A 21,453-nucleotide genomic window follows, 5' to 3' on the forward strand; every position below is an offset into this window, starting at 1 on the left:
AAAACCAGATATACAAGAACATTATCCCAGCAAAGGTGAGGGCACATCGGCCACAGCCCAGAGCAAGGAAAGGGTGTTTCTGACTGTCTTGTAACCCAAGAAAGGAGGCCTTGTGCCTCGCTTTCTTGACTTACATGACCCGTGACGTGAATGACACTTTCGTGACAAATCACCCTGATGACAGGAAAACCCTCCTTTGCTGGTAGGTGGAGATATACAATACTGATCAGTCACATTCAGCTTAAAACCATTTATTTCGTTTAGAAATAATTCTCATTTTTTTGCTTTAGAAATGTTTAACTCATCTGAACGGAAAAAACTCTAACGCGGCTTTCTTTATCCTTACGACCTGATGTAGGAGGTGGGTGCTGTATGCTGGACAAGGCATCGTTAACTTGATGAAACTGGGAGTGAAAAATTTCAAGGCATCTTTTCTTTCTTGATAAAGGTGACGAAATGTTATTAAGGAAGTAAGCAACTCGAGAATTCCGACGTTTTGTATACTAAGAATCTCAACGTGAAAGTGAGTGCTAAAGTTGGAACCGGAAGATATCGCCTATGGGCAGGATCGTATCAAGAAACAGTCTACTGTATTGTTCTAAATTCTAAATTCACCCATCAAGGTTTTAGCAGTAAGCTTTTCAAATTGTTTAAGGTGACGCCTTTCCAGAACAAACCGAAGCTTTTACGAGTGATCGTTAATTCTTGGGCGAAGAAGAAGAAGAAGCACTTCCAGAATCAGCGTAACACATACGTGTTGCACTGTTCAAGGGAATAAGTATGATGTTTAGAAACGGCATAGCTAGCACTATTGTAAATTCTTAGCAAGCGAACATCGCAAAAACCTTTAGCCCAGTCGGGGCTTTTAAAAAAAGTTACCGAGCAAACAGGCAAGGCAAAGTAATTCTAGCAGAGCAATTTTAGCACTAGTTAGTCAAGCAAGGTTATCAGAAAAGTAAGAGAGAAGGTGAAGGAATTCTGAGATATAACAGGATGAAAACGGACGAAAAGACGTGCCTGAATTTAAGTTAATTCAAACATGGTTGCTTCTGACTTGTATGCACTCAAAGGACTGCGGTTGAAAAACGAAGCCAAACTATGGGTAATAATTCGACCGTGGACCCCCTCCCCACCCCTCCTCCCAGTCGCAGGTGCCAAAAGAGGTGATTGGATCCTTCGAGGTCGGTTATATAAAAATTTATGAAATAGTGCATCGTTCACTTACAGTCTTTGCAAGGAAGAGAGAGTTGAAAATATCCCTGACGGGAGCTCTCTGATCTCGTTGTTTCTCAAATCTCTGTAGGTAAATAAATGAATTTACTGTGGATTAGATAAACGGAAATCGTGGAATGATTTTACATAGTTTTCAATTGATTATCAACTATCATATGAAGGAATAAGCGTTGCAATTCTCAGTGATCAGTTAAGTTGGATAATTTTTCTGTAACCGTTGTGGTCTTGTCCTGTATATCCTGCTCAAACGAAATGTGAACATGGACTTTATTTTCCTCTCTGCCGTCGGTTCCTTAATGCAATTAACAATACAATGCCTTTGTTGATATTGTTTAAGGATGTTTATTGAATTGACAGGCGCAGGTGCCATAGGTAAGGCGCTTGCGTTTTTCCAGATACAAAATATGGGAAACAACTCACGCGTGAACAAGTCAAGGATCATTTGATTTAAGAACATGAATTGTTTGTTGTACATTGTAGTGTTTTGTCAACACTTCGTGAAAAACTGAAGATGCGAAAAAAGTGCTGTTAAGGTGACTTAGGTATGGAGAAATCGATGTAGTTGTAACTTTTGAGTGTGTTAATGCTATCTTATAATTCTTATAGCTGCGACTATCCATTTAATAATCTCCTCTCCAGGTATAAGGTCTCATCAGAGCGACTTAGAAATAGCTCCATTCTAAGACCTAGTGTAAATACTGAACGTTTTAAAAAATAGCTTTTTTAACTGATTATTTTTTAAGCATAACCTAGCTATATAGATATTAGATTTCAGAATTTTTAACTTAAATTACTTGTATAAACGTTTTACAAGAGATTTCAAAATTTTTATTTATTTATTTATCCATTTTTCTTTACTTGGGTACATCAGTAGTTTCGGCTTGATTCTTAACTTTTCAAAGCAACATCTGATGTATTTTTATCCGATGAATAAAATATTAATTATTATTAGTAGTATTATTATCATACTCAGCCTCGACCGTTAATTGCTTGTTAGTCTGCACGGAAAGAATTTCATTGGAATTTGGACATGAGAAAGTATATAATTTGCCAACATGTTTCTTTAATCATTTGCCAACAACTAGTATAGCCCAACTCTAGGAAATAACTCTTTAATTTTAATGATGCACTAGTGAGCAGCACACGTACACTTCCAGTGAACATTTTCACTTGGAAGAAGGAGGAACCATGCTCGCCAGGGGCAACGAAAATTTTCGTGCTCCGGGCGAGAATCGAACTCGCGACCCTTCGAATACTAGATCGGACGTTCTAACCACTGAACCACCAGGGCTCTAGTGTTAGCGAAGTTGGAATTCTACTATACCACCCGAGTGAACTACACTTCTGTGCTGGGAGCTAAGTAATTTTCGTGCCCTGGGCGAGAATGGTTTCAGTTAAACTCCTTCTTCCAACTGAAAATGTTCACTGGAAGTGTACGTGTCCTGCTCACTAGTGCATCATTAAAATTAATTTACTGAAAACTAGAAGAAGCCACACGAGAGACTGAGCATAGAAGTGCAGTGCACTCAGCTCCGATACAATAAAGTAAGTCTGAGAAGAGATTTTTCTAAAAGTTTTAGGAGAAGTTGAATGAATTCCAAGTTATAACACGATCGAAACAGACAAAAGAAGTATCTTGAATTTTGGGTAGCCCGAAAATGGTTTCTTGAGAGTTATGCGCGTGCAGAGGACTGTGGTTGTAAGCAAATCTTTAAAGAGCTAAATAAACGCTTAAAATGTGAATAAATGTGAAGAAAAACTATGGACAATGAAATCCTGCCACTCCAACTGACGGATGCCATAAGAGGTCTTCCGATCTTTAGAGGAGAGCCACTCATATAAACAAAATGTAACTAAACGATGACAGATCATGACATCAATGAATCAATCATTAATCAATAGGTAATCGATGGGTAATCAGTTAATTAGTCATTGATTATATCCGATATTCAATGAGTAATCGATGAATAATCAATAGGCCCCCAAATTTTCAGTCATCGATTAGTCATTGATTAAGGATCGAATGTAATCTCGCGGGTACGCAAACCATACCAAATGGAAAGCAAAGACTTCTTTGGCATAAATGTCACAATAAAAGCTTTGATTATTCATGATCTTTTACCCGGTGGGCACTCTACGGTGGCTGCGTTTCTCAACAAAGACACAGACTCCAATAGCCAAGAGAGTAAGACAGACTAGTCGACCTTCTGAAAATTTCGTTTCTGATATTTCAGTTACTGTTCACCATGCAGATAACTTTGATTTGCCGTTCTGTTTTCGTCATGGCCTACATATTGGTTTTCTACATGCAAGTTCAATTCCTATTTGGCTATTATTATCGTCAAGAAACAGAAACGTAAATTTTTATCACCGGAAAAAAAATTGCTAGAAATTGTATGAGATGTGTAATCAATGACTAATCGGTGGATAATAATTAGATAATTCATAAGTAACCGAACGCATCAATTACTCATCGATGACATCAATGATCGATCGATGTCATCGATGAGTAATCGATAGGATTTTGGGCAATCGATTAGTCATCGATTACACATTGATTATAGCGAATAATCAATGACTTATCAGTTGATTACCCAATGATTACTCATCGATTACTCATTGATGTCATTTATCATCGATTAGTTACCTCTGGTATTAAATAACAAACAAAGAGACAGTAGGTCGTTTACTTACAATTCCTGCAAGTAAATGAGGTTTGAGAATATCCCTGGTGGGAGTTCTTTGATCTTGTTGTCTTTCAAAACCCTGCAGAAAAATAAATAAAGTTAATGTGCGTCAGTTAAACGAAAATTTATGGACTGTTCTGGCCAGGTCTTTATAGGCTAACAACAACTAAACTCGCACCGATCACTTAAAAGTGGGTAATTTTATGCCATGGTTTCACTCTCTATCGTGCTCAAACTAAAAGCGAAAATGGACCTCGTTTTCCTCTAGGCTGCCACTTTGTTCCATGTAATCCTATTTGTAGTTTCATGTTTACAATAGGGAGCTTTAGATCGAAGACGCGACAGATCTGCGACGCTGCTGGAAGTAATTTTTCACAGAAAAGGCTTCCTGCCCATGCTCGACTAGACTACTAGTAGGCCCCCATTTTTCCTCAGGGATAGTACAGCGAGCGAAACGCGAGCGTGGGTGAAAATCACCCCACGCGAGAAAAAGCGACACGCGGCGTGTCGCCTTTTCTCGCGTGGGGTGATTTTCACGCACGCTTGCGTTTCGCTCGCTCTACTATCCCTGAGGAAAAATGGGGGACTACTAGTAGTTTAATGCTCGACCCTTCAAATTTGACGCGTCGTAAAGCATACAAAACGCGAGTCAAAGGGATTTGGCGCTTTGAAGAAACGTGAGTATTAATTGTCCATTTTTAAAAACAAAATGGCTACGTATGTACCTTCTCAACCTGGAATTCAAAACCCAGATTCATGTAGAAACTTTCTCGCGAAAATTTACGCTACAAACTTGGCAGAGTTGACATTTTTAAACTTGATATGCAGGTTACTGAGGTTGGAGAACCGAAGCGAAGATGGATCAGAAATGGCTTCTTCTTCTACAAAATTATTTGAAGCAAGTTGTGCCTCCTAGCTTAAGTTCTTTATTATTTTCGGTATTTTACCATTGTCTTTGCCAAACGTACCCCTGAACTGGCTAGAACAAACAGAATATGATTTTTTTTTTTCATGGATGCATATTTTTTAAATTATAATCTGAGCTAAAATTTAACTCCGCCTTTAAGCTGTTGCTGTTGTTATCTTTTCTTAGTTCCATGATGTTTTGAACTAAAGAAAAAGAGTATCCTGTACAGAGACGTTGCTAATGTAAACCGCTACACGACAACGAAGCAGCACGTAGGGAAATAATGCCGACACTCGATCGGTTTGTGTCCACGTGGGAATTCTTGTCAACAGGCACAAGAAAAAGTCGAGAAACGAGGAAAAATTAAGGCTTCAGGGATAACACCATATGAGCACTCCGAGTTATACAACGCTTAAGATAAGATCGTAGCTTTAGAAGAATCAAGTGCAGAAGATGCAAGTTTTTTCCAAGCGGCAATCTGCTTTATATTCAGCAGGATTTTCGTTTACAAGAGAACATTTATTGTACGACGAGTGAGGCAATCGTTGATTCATTATACTGCATGGTTTTTCGGAAAAAAAAATTCTTGATCATTGATTTTTCATTTTTCATTCCGAGCACATTTTTAGCATCATATTTAATTTTGGGCTTCATTAAACGATCCTATCTTTTATTTTTGTGAAAATGAAAAAAAAAATATTGAACTGGCGTGTCGCAAAACTAAAGCTTATTTTTCCCACGCTTAGAACGCCGTTCTCATTCCAGGCTTTTGCTCGGTCACCGAGTTCAAAAAGCCGTCGCGTCCTCGATCTAAAGCTCCCTAATTATTCAATGAGCAGTCCAGATTATCCCAATATATTAGGACAGTCGTGACGTCACGAAGCTATTAATCGCTAAGGAAATGGCGGGCCTCTTTTAAAATTTCTGATGCACTCGCGAAATCGCATTGTTTCAAGTCTCCTTTGGAACATATCAGGGACTTTAAGCTGCACAACGGTGGTGAGAGTAAACATCAGAAAGTCATTTTGGAAATCCAGATTTGTAATGCAGCTTCCTATCTTTGAGTTGTCGGGTTGCAATGCGAAGAAGTAGATGTGATTTTATGGTCCGACGCTAAAGTAAGTAAACGTAAATCATTATTTTCTAGCATTCGCGTATTTTTTTCGAGCTTGTTATATTTTTTCCTGGTTCTAGTGTTATTAAAGTTTCATCACTCCAAATTCCACGCTTGTAAACAACCCCGAAATTTTGTCAACTCTCTTTGAATCAGATGCTTTACTACTGCATCTCATGCAAACGCCATTATTGAAGGATGTGAAAACCGCATCTTTCAAGTGTGTAACCGACAATTATGTTATTTCTTTTTTATCCAATGTCATGGAAGAGCATATCCGACTCCTCGAGGCGCTTTGCCGAATATGTGGGGGAAATATCAGGAAGTGACACAGTAAAACCGGGAGTGGCGTGACTGCAAACAAGATGACGGTCGCCTTGTAGTGAAGGAATGTTTCGTGTCTTCGTCGAGCTGTCTCTAACGGAAATGTTACGCCAACAGCAATCCAAAGCCTGCATGTATCATGGCTGAGACGTTTTCCAAGAAATAAACTGAATGTTTTTTCACTGGTAATTAAGCTTTTGTTGTAACCTTGCAGCAATATACTACGCAGGGTAAAGCGTTTCAGATCAGGCAGCATGAAAATAGGGACTGCGGACTGCGGACTGGGTATATATAAAACACGGACCAGGTATAAAATGCGAACTACGTACTATGTTTTAGGGTAATAATATTAGCGAACTTAGGCAACAGGACGGGAGAGGAAAGAAAACGGCAAACCTTGTGTGACAAGTGCGCCGACAATAATTTTGTTTGTAAAAACTTTCCACCAAACTTCACCTTCATTTAAACAGATATTTCTGTAAAAGACCTGAAAACATTAATGACAAATGAAGATCACGATAAAACACCCAATTAATGGCCCTGTTACGTTTGTCACACACAAGAGTTGGCGTTCTCTTCTTTCTGCAGTCCTGTTGCGTAAACTCACTATTGTCACTCAGCCCTAAACGTGTAACAATCAACAATCAATGGTAGCCGTAGAGTCTTGATAAGAACTGTTTAAATAGCAAGACCCGTTTTGGAAATCTATTAAAGATGAACCGATTTTATCCAAAACAGCCACAAAAGTCGTAACAATTATAAACGCTCTGTTCACAAACGGCATATTGCTCAAATCAGAGGCACCCGACGAGAAGATAGTTCAAAAGCACTTAAACATAGCATTGTTAAACGTATTTTAGTATTTAAACGGTAGATATAGGCATATTTTTATCCCCTAGAAATTTGTCAAATGGCTTACAAGTGGCTCAGTTTAGGCGAAAATCACCAAGAATACCAGAGTTTTGCACTCTGACCAAAATACATAAAACTAGTCTTGTCGGCAGACCAATCGTCTCTGGTAGCAGTGGTCCCACAGACCGCATTTCTAGTTTTGTTGACTGGCTTTTATAAGGCCAATCGCGCAAAAACAAGAGTCTTACATCGGGGACACTACACACTTTATAAACTTTCATTGAAAACACACCACTTCCAGATTAAGCAATTTAAGCTACGTTAGACGTGTGTTCTCTCTGCACTACCAGCTACTAACATTCCCCCTTTACCATTATGAAGACCATTACCAGTCAAATGTACGTATCCCTACTTCAAATTTGGGAGACTTAATGCGGCTGATCTTAACAAAAAACCAACTCAAATTCAACGGCAAACACTACGTACAGACCCCCCGCATTGCATTGCAATGGGCACCAAAATGTCGGTTGCTTTCTCGGTCATTTTCACGGCTCACGTTGAGAAACAACTACTGCATGCGAGCCATTTCTCTGGAAGAGATTTATTGATGACATATTCTCAGTATGGACTCTTCCTGAAGCCGAAATCAACAACTTTATTGATCGATTTCGCGAACTCTTCCCACTCAACAATAAAATTTACCCTCGTCAAAACAGATTGTTTTGACGACGTGAGCCTGATTAGAAAGAGGTGATCAAGTTCAGGGGAACATTCTCTACGTAGCGTGGTAAATGCAGTCAGATACGTAGTTAGAATGAATTCAAGAGCTTGCCTCTGTTATCAGCGAAAAAAGCTCCTCAGTAGAGACAGAAGAGTGTTCTCTTTCAATTTTTTTTTCGCTGTCGCTTATTTTCACTTTGCATTGGTGGCCGCTAGCATTTCTCATTTTCTCACCGCCGCTACAAAATTTTCATGTTGTTTTTCCAACAAAAAAAGAGTCTCCGTTGTTTTTTATCTCTCGCTCTAGATCTCTGTTGCCCTTTTTCTCGTTGAGGTTCGCTGGCCTGCCGCCTACTTTCTCTTTTTCTCTGTCTTTCTCAAGCTTTACATTTCAAATTTGTGGACACGACGACACAGATACAGAAACAATTTCCGCTTTCCGTTTTCGTCTTGATTGACTCTTTAGTTGTCTCTGCTTTACAAGACGCGGGTGGCTATGCGATTTTCCTCCAAAATAACCTCAAGTTGCGTTTGGGTTGCCACACCTTTAATTGAGTTATTTACATTGGTATGCCTGTGGTGCTGACGGACGGTCGGTCGAGCGGGCGGGCGGGCGTTAAAGGGCACGTGATTACCAAAATTTCTGGGATGGGTAGATGACCAAATTTTTTACCATAATGATCCGCTGCGCGCGCTTCGCCCTCCTGAGAGCTCCGCTAGTAATCATTCATGAAATTACTTTGAGAGTAAATATGTAACTTTACTCGACTATAGGTATACGGTCATTTACAGTTTTGTTTTACTCTTAATACAAATTTTAATAGCGCAATGACTTTACAGTGTTAATTTTTATATTTAGGAATTTTTCATTTTTTGAAAAAGTCGTACGCCCAAAGAATTTGATTGAATTGCTTAATTGAATTGATGCAAGGAGCGTTTAAAAACTTAATGTTTATTCTTTCGCAGCATATTGTGGACCAATCACTGCACGTCTCTTGTCAGGCAGTTTAAACAGTACCTAACATTTAACATTTTCTTTCGCAGACTCGCCTGAATTTTCCGTACATATACAGTCGACTCTCGCCTTTCAGACACCTCGCTATTACAGACACCCCGCGAATGCCGACAAAAGCCAGCCCCCCGGTGAAACACATAAAGAAATGACTGAAACATACTCCCGCTAATTACGGACTCTCGCTATTACGAAAATGTGGACACTTTCCTGCCCCTAAGCACGACATTTCACTTGTTTTTTCTCTCTCTATAGCGGACACTTGAGTACTTCGTCAAAAATCCTGACTCGTGTAACATAAAGAATAAATCGACGTTACAATAAAGGAAAAAAATGACAAAAAGTAGTATCGACCGTTTCTTCGTAAAAGAGTAAACAAATGACTCCTGTACAGCATTTTAAAACTTACAAACATTTTGCGTTATTTTAACACTCTACTGTAAAAGTCGTTAGACAGGTTTCTGTTATGAGTATAATGTGCAGCATTTCTGCGATAAAAGAGCTGCCAAGAACAATAAACACAATCAGTATATATGACAGCAAGTTAATATTTTAGCCATTCACGTTATACTGGAGGAGTTTCCGTTTGGTTTTTTTAAGCCCTTTCTTATGTATCCCTTGTCATTGCAGGAGCTTGGAAGTGATAATACAGCATTTTTCGTTCTATTTACAATCTTATTATCTTTAATCTTTTATGGTCCATAGTAAAAAGAGGTAAAGAATTATCGAAACTACAATGCTTCTGGGACTTTTACATATTATTTCATAAGTTTAAGAGCCAACAATTTTTTTTCTCTCGTACCCCGCTATTACGGACACTAAATCTTCTCCCCGGCCGAGGGTGTCCGCAATAACGGGAGTCGACTGTACTTTGCGTTCTGGAAGCTTTTACTTGAAACATTTAATTAAATGTGGACAAGATTATATTAAACAACGTAAATAATATCCATTGAAGCCAGAAGACTTCATTTCGAAGAAAGTTTCTGATGTGCCGTCAGCCTAGTTTTTGTTAACTTCGCAGTGGAGAAATTTATGTACGATACAGTCAGGTGGCTGATAGAGAAAGAGAGGGAATGGCCAAAAATGTTTCCCGTTTTGCAATTGTTGTTCCCCTGACACTCAGTGTGCCACCTGCACAAAGACACTGGCCAAAAATCACCGAAGGCTACGCTGTAATTCCTGTTCAATACTACATCGTAATAAATGCGGCCAAGTTAAACCGACAAAATTTAAACGGCAATTTCAATCCATAATAACAACTTGGATGTGCCCACGATGCGTTACAAAATCGTTATTGGCGGAATTACCGATGGCAGGCATTGGGAATACTACTTGCGAATCTCTTTTCCTAGACGAAGGAGAGGAAAAAGTCAGAATGTATGGTGAAGATTTTGATTCAGGTCAATTATCCGAACTGGCTACCTCGGAATTACCAGATTGCGAAGGGATTGTTGTAGACTGCCTGGCCTTAACAGCCTCACAACTCATAATTTGAGTTCGCGAGGTTTTGTATTTTTTTCTATCGATCAGGGCAAATTGTATGCGGTTTGTAAGGTACGACCGAAACCAGTCAAGAGCAGTACCATAATTTGAGAACCCGGAGTCAAGTCTTTTAAGCAGAATGTCGTGGTCGATATCACCGTGATTTGTGATAAACAACAGGATTTGTAATATCAACCGGATTTGCAATAAAAATCAACGTGATATGTAATAACAACAGGATTTGTAATCAACCTAATATGTTATAAAATAACTAACCGGATTTGTAACTAGCTTTCAACCAGATTTGTAAACATACTACTTACCCGGATTTGTCATAACCTATTAACAGGATTTGTAATAACGCTGCGAAAGGTGAGTCACTTATTTTTATATTGTCTTGCTGTGCTTAATGCTCATGTTGCTCAGTTTCCTTGACGTAAGAACTACTTTCTTGTTCGATGGCCTTTCAAAGTCTAAAATACAGTGGACAGCAGAGTGTTTCGAGATAACCGGGTCGTTGACTGATAAATTAAAAGAGGTGTCTTCTACAGATCTGGTAATAATATAAGATCCAAAAGATTAATACTTTTGTGAATTGGGATGATGACATTTGAGGCGTTTAAATTGAAACAACTTAATACATCCAGAAATTGATAGGCTTTGCCTTCTGAAGGATTGTTAACATGGAAATTCAAGTCGCCGGCGAGCAGGAGTTCACCAAAGGCAGATACTAGTGGCTCAAGTAACGTGGAAAATTCATCAAAAAATAAAGCATATGTGAGACCATTCCTGGCTGAGATTGGCTGTCGACTAAATAAAAACAATATGGATAATAGATGCGCTTGAGTGTAGTAATAGTTCCTTAAATTCAAACGATTTAAAAACAGTTTCCAGCTGTTCAATTTTCAGGTCTTTTCTATAGAGCAAGCCAATGCCTCCGCCAGTGCCACTAGACCTAATGGCATGATATGGACAAATGTGTATCTGGTGGAGCTGATGTCACGGATAATGAAGTAGCTTCGCTGATGGATGATGCAGCCGGAGTTGTTTAATCGGTGAAACAATGATGGTCGGCTGAGCGGAGCATATTCAAAATCAGGACCTGGAACGCTTAATTACCATTTGTAAGAAAATTTTGGTAAAAGGTTTCTGAGAAATGGTAACTGCGAAATGAAAACGTTTCCGAAAAGAGGAATGGGTTAGAGTTGTACAATTTGCAAAACACCAGATAACGAGTGGGCCTGCCTGGCACTGGTTAACCAGACAAATGGTACAAAAAATTTCAGGCCTTTTCGGTGAAAACGGGAAAAAGGTAATACCTCGAGGTATTACGTTTTTCCGGAACATTTCCACCGGGATGAACCGTTCCATTTAAATTCTACCCGGAATTACCGGGTTTTTCGTTCAAATGGTAAGCGCTCCAGGATTGCAATGAACATTCATGCATACAGGAAGATCCATACTAAATAATGAATGTGGGAGGGCCAATGTGATGAATCGGTATCCTGTCTTTTAGAAATCGGAATCGCAAGTTTGAAATTGCGACTGAACTATTTACGCCTGTAGTGGTAGCGAACGTTGAGATATAAGCACTTGAAATTATCTCCCATGGAAGGATCTAGTTCTCGATTTCTAACTAGACAGCCGTAGATGAAGTCTTTAGAAAGGACTCCCTGATGACTATCGTTGCAGAAAAGAACAGATAACAGCAAAAACCCAAAAAGTATATAGACCAATGAATTTTCATAGGCAGCCATATTGTCGCATACATAATAATTCATTACGTGAATAGAAATGTATCGAGTCTTAAATGATTCACATAAACTGAAAAGTTCACGCTGAAAACTGGCAAGAGGTAGACTAGGCAAAATAACTTGCACAAGTTACCCCAAATTTGACACGGTGTTCTCATGCAAATTTTAAAACCGAAAACAAGGGGAGTGGTCAAAGTGACTGGACACAAGCCAATCCGCTTAAACTTGAGGGAATATTTTTATCACATGAGGGAGGTTGTCTGTGGTAGGAATTTGAAAGGAATCGGCCAACCTCGACCCGTGCGCCCTGCTCGGCTTCTCTGACAATGACACTTTAAGCAACAAGAGTTTTAAATTTTTGTAGGTGAAGCTTTTGGGAATGATCCTAAAGTGACAAGCTTCTCTGTTAGTGGGGTCGTAGGGGGAGAGAGGGGTTGTGGGCAGGAAATTTTTTATTTGCACTTTGGCGATTCTTTTTTACTGGATCACCGACAAGAAGAATTGCACTTCAAACTCAGCCTGACACATGTTTAGCACTGTTTAAGGTAAAAGGAATGATGCTAAAAACGGCATAGCTATGGTAATTTGAAGGAACCGAACATTACCAAAAAAACTTTAGTCCAGACGGGCTTTAAAAATGAAGTTCCCGGAAAAGTTTGTCCTACTATTTATGAGTAAAAAGTCTAGCAATAGATAGTCAACCAGCGTTATCAGGGAAGTTAGAGGGAAGACGAAGGAATTCTGAGCGATGGAAACAGACGAAAGGATGATCCTGAACTTAAAATGGTTGCTTCTGACGTACATGGACACAGAGGACTATGGCTAAAAGAGACTCCTTACAGACCTAAAAAAAACATGAAAGCTGAAAAAGGTGAAGCCAAACTGCAGGTAATCAATCAAACGTTCACCCCCTATTCATCACTCCTCTTTCCCCAACCCGAAGGTGCCAAAAGAGGGCTTCGGATACTTCTGGGTCATTTATCTAAGACATTAATAATTTTAATGAAATAGTGCTTCGTTCACTTACAGTGTTCGCAAGGAAGAGACATTTGAAAATTTCCCCGACAGGGGCTCCTCGATCTCGTTGTCACTCAAATCCCTGCAGGTAAATAAATAACAATTATTCACTTCAATGTCTGTGGCTAGTGCAGGATATTCACTAATTGAGTAGCCAATCAGAACGCGCGAAAAACACTATCCACTGTTTTAGTATATACTAAATAAAGTTACTGTGGAAAACTGGACAGGCGGAAAAAGTGCTTTTAACGTGACTCAAGTATGAATAAATCGATGTATTTCTAACTTTTGAGTGTGTTAATGCCATCTTATAATTCTTATAATTGTGATCATCCAGTTAATAATATCCTCTCCAGGTATAAGGTCTCATCAAAGCGAGTTAGAAATACATCCACTATAACACGTGGTGTAAATACAAAACGTTTTAAAAATAGCTATTTTAACAGGTTAGTTTTTAAGTATAAGCTAGGTGAATAAATGAGATTTATTTCTGAAAGAAATAAATGGTTTTATGCTGAATGTGACTGATCATTATTGTATTTCTCCAGGTACCAGCAAAGGAGGGTTTCCTGTCATCCGGGTGATTTGTCACGAAAGTGTCATTTATGTCACGGGTCATGTTAGTCACAGAAGTGAGGCACAAGGCCTCCTTCCTCGCATTACAAGACAGTGAGCAAACAGAGCTCACCCAAAGCAAGACTCTGCCAACATCAACATAACTTTCGTAACATGTAAAGGAACATGAAGCATAAACATATTTTAGAATTGTTTAACTTAATTTAGTTGTATAAACGTTTTAATAGAGATTTCAGATTTTTTATTTATTTATTTATTTTTCTTTTCTGGGATACAACAGTATTTTGCGTTTGAATCTTAACTTTTCAATGTAACATCTGATGTATTTTTATGCGATGAATAACTTATAATTAAATTATAATAAAATAATGTCATTACTATTATTATTTTTATTATTATGATACTCGGCCTCAACCAGAATTTTCTTATGATGGTCTGCACGGAGAGAATTTGGGCATGAAAAAGACATAAAGTCGCAGATGTACCGGATAACACAAGGAATTCCTGTTAATAAAGTTGCTAAGAGATTTCAAATTAACCGTCGCCAGCTGTTCTCAATTTGAGCACTAATTGTACGAAAAAAGTCAGTAGACATGGTTGAGACAAACCAACAACGTTTTTTTTTTCAAAAAATGGAGACTGAATTAATTGATATGGATAGCCAAACAAAATTACTGCTGGTATAAATGGATTTCGTTCGCTAATTTTTCATTGCAACAATTTTCTGCAAAGAGAACAAAAAAGGCAACTGTACTTCGTGATGACAAGTCTAACCATAAGTTGCATTGAAAGGAAGAAACGTGCTAAGGCACTGATCGATGGTGGTACAAAGACAAAAAGACCAACACTTGGTAGAATGTTTGATACATTAAACAAAAGATGTAAACTAAGCGAATTCATTAAATTACATATCTAATGCTAGTAATTTACGGGAAAGGGTTGTGTCAAATACATATTCTAAGAATGAGCGTCAATTTAAAATTTCTGAAGAGAATGTTATCCGTAGCATTCCCGCTTATGACATTGTTATAGGAAAACGTAAGGATAAGGCTGTGCGGTTGTTTAATCGACAAAAACCAACAAAAGAAAACGTGAAGGGAGTACCTCCTTGTGTATTGTGCATAACTGTGCAGTCCCAAAACTTTCTCTATACAGCAAACTCATCGCATATATTAGTCACATTTCAGTTAATCCAACGGTGTCCCCAAGGGTTTCGCGCTTTGTTTTGGGGACCTTGAATTCGCAGCTGGCATTGGATCTTAAATTGTAGGGACCACTTTCCTTGAATCTTAGAAACTTCTTTAGGTAAACAAGGCCAACACCAACGAGAGCTCGGTGGACAGGTAGCACTGGAGGCAGTAGGGCACTAATAACCAATGTAGATTATAAAGGCTGGTGTGTGGTGACTGAACTTGGGTACCAAGCAGACAATGCGGGCAGCTGCAGCTGCAGCTGCTAAGAATCCTCTGCAACGGATCACGTTGGTATTTTGGAAACCAAAGAGCAGGTAGTTGCAATAGTCAAGACGAGATGTTACAAAGGCGTGAACCAGGACTTTGGTAGCATCTTCCGATAGATATTTTCGGATCGGTCTGATGGAATATAGATCGCGCAAGGTTTTACTGCAGACTTTGCTCACATGAATGCCCATCAAACATGCCCCGAGATTGCGGACGCTGATTTCAGAATCCTGGACAGTGACTGATTCAAGTTGTACCTTGCTCAGCTGTTGAAGGGAACCCACAAAGAGAAACTCCATTTTTGTATCGTTTATCTTGAGCCCGTTGGTGAACATCCAAGCTTGAACGTCTGTGATACAACAGTCTCAGTCAAAATTGTTCGAGCGCTTTGCTGTCTTCTTGCCCTCCCAATGTTGGTGTGCAAGATTTGGTGAGTTAACTGCGATAATCAACATTGGGAGGACCAGGAGACGGGCCAGAAGTAGAAACAGTGTTGGGTGGAAGGGTCCCAACTATTTTTGTTTGAGACTAAAGCTTGGATTGTTCTAAGCGCACCATGTCGACGAGATGTCGACAATGGCATGAAGGACAAACACAACTGGATATCATCTGCATACATATGGATACTAGGTAGGTCGTTCTGAACGACGTTGAATCTCCCAGATACATACATGATAAATAAAGTCGACGCCAGGCCGCTACCTTGTAGAACACCAAAGTCTATATCAAAACTTTAAGAGCAGTTCTTGTTGATGAAGACATACTGAGTGCGACAATACAGGAAGGACGAATAACTAATATAATAATATTATTAGTTTTTTGCCTCGAACAACTTAATCATTCTTTGTTTTCTTCACAGCAGAGAGCGTGCCCGGTTGTGAAACATAACCAAGATGCGATGTAACAAAAGTTTTTAAAGGATTTAAGGTACCTGATTTGAGCATTAAAGTGAAAGAATGTCTTGAAATGACAATTTGTTATTAAAAATCTATCATACAATGATTGTAAGAGGATTTATGTTGACTTGAATTACAGTAGCATAACTGTCTCGATTTCTCCCAACCCTTCTCGTGTTCAAATCAGGCTATGCAAACACGGAAAACGTTTTCTATTGCTTAAAGATTTAATAAATGCCTATAATAACAACAAAATCTAATGTAAAGAGGAAGTCTGACCTATAAGCCTTCATGGCTTCTTGAGACGCCTTCGCCTTTTGAGATTCTTTTCTTTCGAAATGAGTATTTTTTGCTTTAAAAAATGTTTAACTCATCTGAACGGAAAAAACTCTAGCGCGGCTTTGTTTATCCATACGACCATAGGAGGAGGGCGCTGTATGCTGTACAAGGCACCGCTAACTTGATAAAACTGGGAGTGAAAAATTTTAAGGCATCTTTTCTTTCTTTATAAAGGCGACAAAATGCTATTAAGTAAGCAACTGGAGAATTCCAACGTTTTGTATACTAGGAGTCTCAACGTGAAAGTGAGTGCTGACGTTGGAACCAGAAGATATTGCCTATGGGGAGGATCGTATTAACAAATGGTCTACTGTATTGTTCTAAATTCTAAATTCACCCATCGAAGTTTAAGCAGTAAGCGTTTTAAATTGTTGAAGGTGTCGCCTTTCCAGATCAAACGCAAGCTTTTACGAGTGATCGTTAATTCTTGGGCGTGCCAAGTAATCTTCTCTCATAATTTTCACTTTGGTGATTTTTTATAATTACTGGATTACCGAGAAGAAGAAGCACTTCCAAAATCAGCGTAACATACGTGTTGCACTTTTCAAGGGAATAAGTATTATGTTTAAAAGTGTGAAAAGTCCGAACCCAGTTGAAGGGGGACTAGCTCCGGGTCGGCTTCACAGAAAAGACACTCGTACTCTGTTGGTTCAGCAAACTTTGTATTTCTTCTAAAGCTTCAGTGTTGTTACAAGTCAACTTAATCTCACACTAGCTTGTACTGTCTCTCTGACAAAAGCCTGTTGTAGCTCCTTTTATCCTGACTGGACATGACAGGTGCCAATCCTAATCATTTGAAATTTAGTCTTACATCAGTAAAACCCGATTGGCTGTAAGGAATATTATCATATTTTCCTTCGAGGTTATGACGCAGTCCGAAAATCAGCTTTAACTATAAAATTCGCTTAAGTCCAGTTAATGTCCAGTCAAAAAAAATAATAATCAGAGAGATATAAGGATCACAAAGAATGTATTCATATATATAAATCGCTGGTTCACACTATCGTTACTTCAAAAAGTACAACTGATCAACGTTTGTACATTACACAAGTTTTCGTTGTCTTATAGGAATAGTTAACAATACTAATTTGTCCCGCCTTTTCAATATATTAACTCAAAGTTGTTTACGAGTTTTGCAATAAAACTATTAGCGTACAAATATAATTACACGGATTATCCAATAAAAGAGTTCACTTGACAACCAGTCTCAAACAACTGTTAAGCAACTACACTTAATGAAGTATAATTAAATGATTTGATCAGGAGATCTCGATGGACAAGGTTTCTGTCACTAAAACGCAAGCCAACTCAAATACTAAGATCTTGAAAACGTAGGAGAGTAATAAAAACAGTATGTTCCAGGTGAGACACTGTTTTTCTGGAAAGGTTTTGTTTGGTCAAGGAAAAGTCAATTAAGGCCAACGGAGCATATCTTTTGTTTTACCAGCGCGACCAATTAGTATGAACAAAAGACAGATTCTAACAAAAGATAAATCTTACTATTAAAGTCACTTTACGGCCGGCACGTGCGTTATCGAAATCTCTCAACCAAAACAAACAGATATAATAAACCTTGCACACTTTTGCGTAAATTAAATATCACTCAAAATAAATCAAAATAGTGGCTGTTTTTGAGTATTTTAACAAAAGCGGCATAGCTAGCGCTATTGTAAATTCTTAGCAAGCGAACATCGCAGAAACCTTTAGCCCAGTCTGGGCTTTTAAAAAAAGTTACCGAGCAAAAAGGCAACGCAAGGTAATTTTAGCAATAGTTAGTCAGGGAAGGTTATCAGAAAAGTGAGAGAGAAGGCGAAGGAATTCTGAGATATAACACGATGGAAACAGACGAAAAGACGAGCCTGAATTTCGGTTAATCCAAAAATGGTTGCTTCTGACTTGTAAGCACTTAACGGACTGTGGTTGAAAGAGACTCTTTAAAGACTTAAAAAACGAAAGCTGAAAAACGAAGCAAAACTAAAGGTAATAAATCGACCGTGGACCCCCTCCCCACCCCTCCCTCCCCCAACCCGCAGGTCGCAAAAGAGGTTTTCGCTCCCTTCAAGGTCAGTCATATAAAAAATAATGAAACACTGCTTCGTTCACTTACAGCGTTTGCAAGGAAGAGAGATTTGAAAATATCCCTGACGGGAGCTCCTTGATCTCGTTGTTTCTCAAATATCTGTCGGTAAATAAATAAAGTTAGCGCGGATTAGATGAAGGGAAATCGTGGAATGTTTTACCTAGTTTTTATTGATTATCAACCGTGAAGGAATAAGCGTTGCAACTCTCAGTGGTCAGTTAAGTTGAATGATTTTCTGTAACCGTTGAGGTCTCGTCGTGTATCGTGCTCAAACGAAAAGTGAACATGGACTTTATTTTCCTCTCGGCCGCCGGTTCCTTAATACAATTAACAATACAATGCCTTTGTTGTGATTGTTTAAGGGTGTTTATTGATTTGGCAGGCGCAGGTGCCATAGGTAAGGCGCTTGCGTTTTTCCAGATACTAAATATGGGAAACAACTCACGCGTGAACAAGTCAAAGATCATTTGATTTAATAACATGAATAGTTTCTTGTACATCGTAGTGTTCTGTCAACATTTCGTGAAAAACTGAAGAGGCGAAAAAAGTGCCGTTAACGTGACTTAAGTATGGAGAAATCGATGTAGTTGTAACTTTTGAGTGTGTTAATGCTATCTTATAATTCTTATAATCGCGACCATCCATTTAATAATCTCCTCTCCAGGTATAAGGTCTCATCAGAGCAACTTAGAAATACATCCATTGTAACACCTAGTGTAAATACTGAACGTAACTGTATTGATATTATATTTTAGAATTTTTAACTTAATTTACTTGTACAAACGTTTTAAAAGAGACTTCTGAATTTTTATCTATTTATTTATTTTTCTTTAGATGGATTTTCAGTATTTTGCGCTTAATTCTTTCACTTTTCAATGTAACATCTGATGTATTTTTATCAAATGAATAAATTATAAATTATAATAAATTATTATTATTATTATTATTATTATTATTATTATTATCATACTCAGCGAAAGCCGTGGCAAAGAATTTTAAGTCGTGGATGTACCGGAAAACACAAGGAACTAGTAAAGTTGCTACCGTCGCCAGCTGTCCTGGGCATGAAAATGAGCATGAATTGTACGAAAAAATTCATTAGGTATGGTTGAGACAAACCAACGTATTTTCCGTCCGAAAAAATGAATAATCCCGATGATTTGTGGACTACAGTAGCACATGCGACAACGTGCCTTTGACAAAAGTAAGAGAAAAAGCGGCCGTTATATTAAATACGCCTGGCTCATGGCTAAACATTTTTCGTTTACTTTACTAGAACTGTGCTGGTACAGTTATTGTTTGAAAGTATATAATTTGCCAAGATGTTTCATTAATTAATTGTCAACGAGCATAGTCCAATTGCAAGTCTAGGTAATTGATCAAGTCTTTTAGTTTTATTCCCCGCACCCGAATAAGCAATGAATGTAGAGAAAGAGGGAAGATTAGACTGTTTGAACTCTGATTTTAGGGATAGATCCCGTCTTCAAATAACGGTGAAGGTTCTTGGGTGAGGTGCATGCTTGCGTTTCTGTTGATAAATTTTCTCAATTTATTCATGATTATTCCCCACCAATGGGCCTGGTCCCTGGCTAAAGTACAGATGAAGTGTTGATTTTTTCCTGTTCTATAATGGAGCATTCAAGACTACTTTTTTTTGGATAGTTTCCAATGGGACTTTCCTTTAAAAATAGGCAAACTGTCCAATGTAAGAAAAATAGGACAGTTTGTCTGAACCAGTTAAATGCCAGAAAATACAATAGGCGACGGAAACTAGCCAATCGAGCGCAAAGTTCCTGTGACAAAGCGCCAGAAAAGTCTTGTTGGCTGCCAGCTGTGGTTCGTCTGCTAAGTCTCTTGTTGAAGCTGTGAACGTCGTTTTACGATAGAAAATGTTGCTGCTTTGGTTTGGTTTCTTGTTTGGGTTATCTTGTCAATTTATATGTTCAGTCGCCGAGAACGTCTACGTGCATAAAAACAAAAATAAAATAAAAAAAAGATGGACAAACACATCGGTCGATTATCTGTGGTACGCCCTTCGATCAATTCCATTAAAGTTGCACTTCTTTTGTAGTATTTCATGTGCCTGAGAGGAAGTTCGACGTCATCGGTATTTCTTTTGCTTTGTGCTATCGACTGATTACACGGACAAAGAAGTAAAAAGGTAAAAATAAAGATCCTCGTTTTACGTTGGTAACTCGAAACAAGACTCATTACACTTCAAAAGTTAAAACTTATAAGTATCGTAGCTGGGATAAATTGAACGTGGGTGATAAAACGCGGAACCTCACTTTCCAACTCGTTTGGCAGCATAATGTTGCTAAACAACTCGCACGTTTTTGTTGTGTGTTTAAGGGACAGCCTCTTTTTCATGACTTTCTAAGCAAAGCTGAGCTGTAGTTTTTTTTGCTTTAAAAAACATTTAACTTAGCTGAAGGGAAAAAAACCTCTCTTTTTTCTTTGTTATAAAAGTGACGAAATGTTGGATAATGTTCTGTAGCCAAAATCGCAGTTTGCCCGGTATCGTGGTCAAAGGAAGTAAAGTGAACATGGATTTCATTTTCCTCTAGGCAGCGAGTTCGTTAACCCTGCTAACATTTAAACTTGTGTTTTAGAATAATTGGAAGGAATTTATGAAATTGACCACTCCAGAAAATAGCATAACATACATGATGCTCTTTGTTTGTCACCCCCAAAATTTTGCATAAGCATTGTCTTCAGTTTCTCTTGGGAGTTAAAATGGCCCCAAGAGAAACTGAAACTGAAACTGGAGTGGTCAATTGGCATGCGCAGTAGCCATATGTTAAGCGCGTGTTTTTTTTTGGCAGATAATGAATGCGGCCGATACGTGCTATTTATATCAATAGAACGCGCATGAACAAGTTAAGAATCATTTGATGTAAGAAAATAAATATTTTCTTGTACATCAGTTGTCGCGTTTTGGCAACATTAAGTGGTAAACTAGAGAGCCGAGAAAAGTGCTTCTAGCGTGACTCATATTTT

General features: G+C 38.4%; 1 protein-coding gene across 1 annotated transcript in view; it reads right to left on the reverse strand.

The window, feature by feature from the left end:
- Positions 1 to 1,221: 1,221 nt before the first annotated feature.
- The window catches only part of LOC140925651 (uncharacterized), a 164,728-nt gene continuing 144,496 nt past the window's right edge, over positions 1,222 to 21,453 (reverse strand). Inside the window, exons 5-6 of the mRNA XM_073375565.1 lie at positions 3,928 to 3,999; positions 1,222 to 1,297 (exon numbers count right to left, since the gene is read on the reverse strand). Of these exons, the coding sequence (XP_073231666.1) occupies positions 1,222 to 1,297; positions 3,928 to 3,999 (148 nt within the window). The remainder of the gene's footprint in view (positions 1,298 to 3,927; positions 4,000 to 21,453) is intronic.

This window comes from Porites lutea, chromosome 1 (genome assembly GCF_958299795.1).
Source record: "Porites lutea chromosome 1, jaPorLute2.1, whole genome shotgun sequence".
Classification (NCBI taxonomy): domain Eukaryota; kingdom Metazoa; phylum Cnidaria; class Anthozoa; order Scleractinia; family Poritidae; genus Porites; species Porites lutea.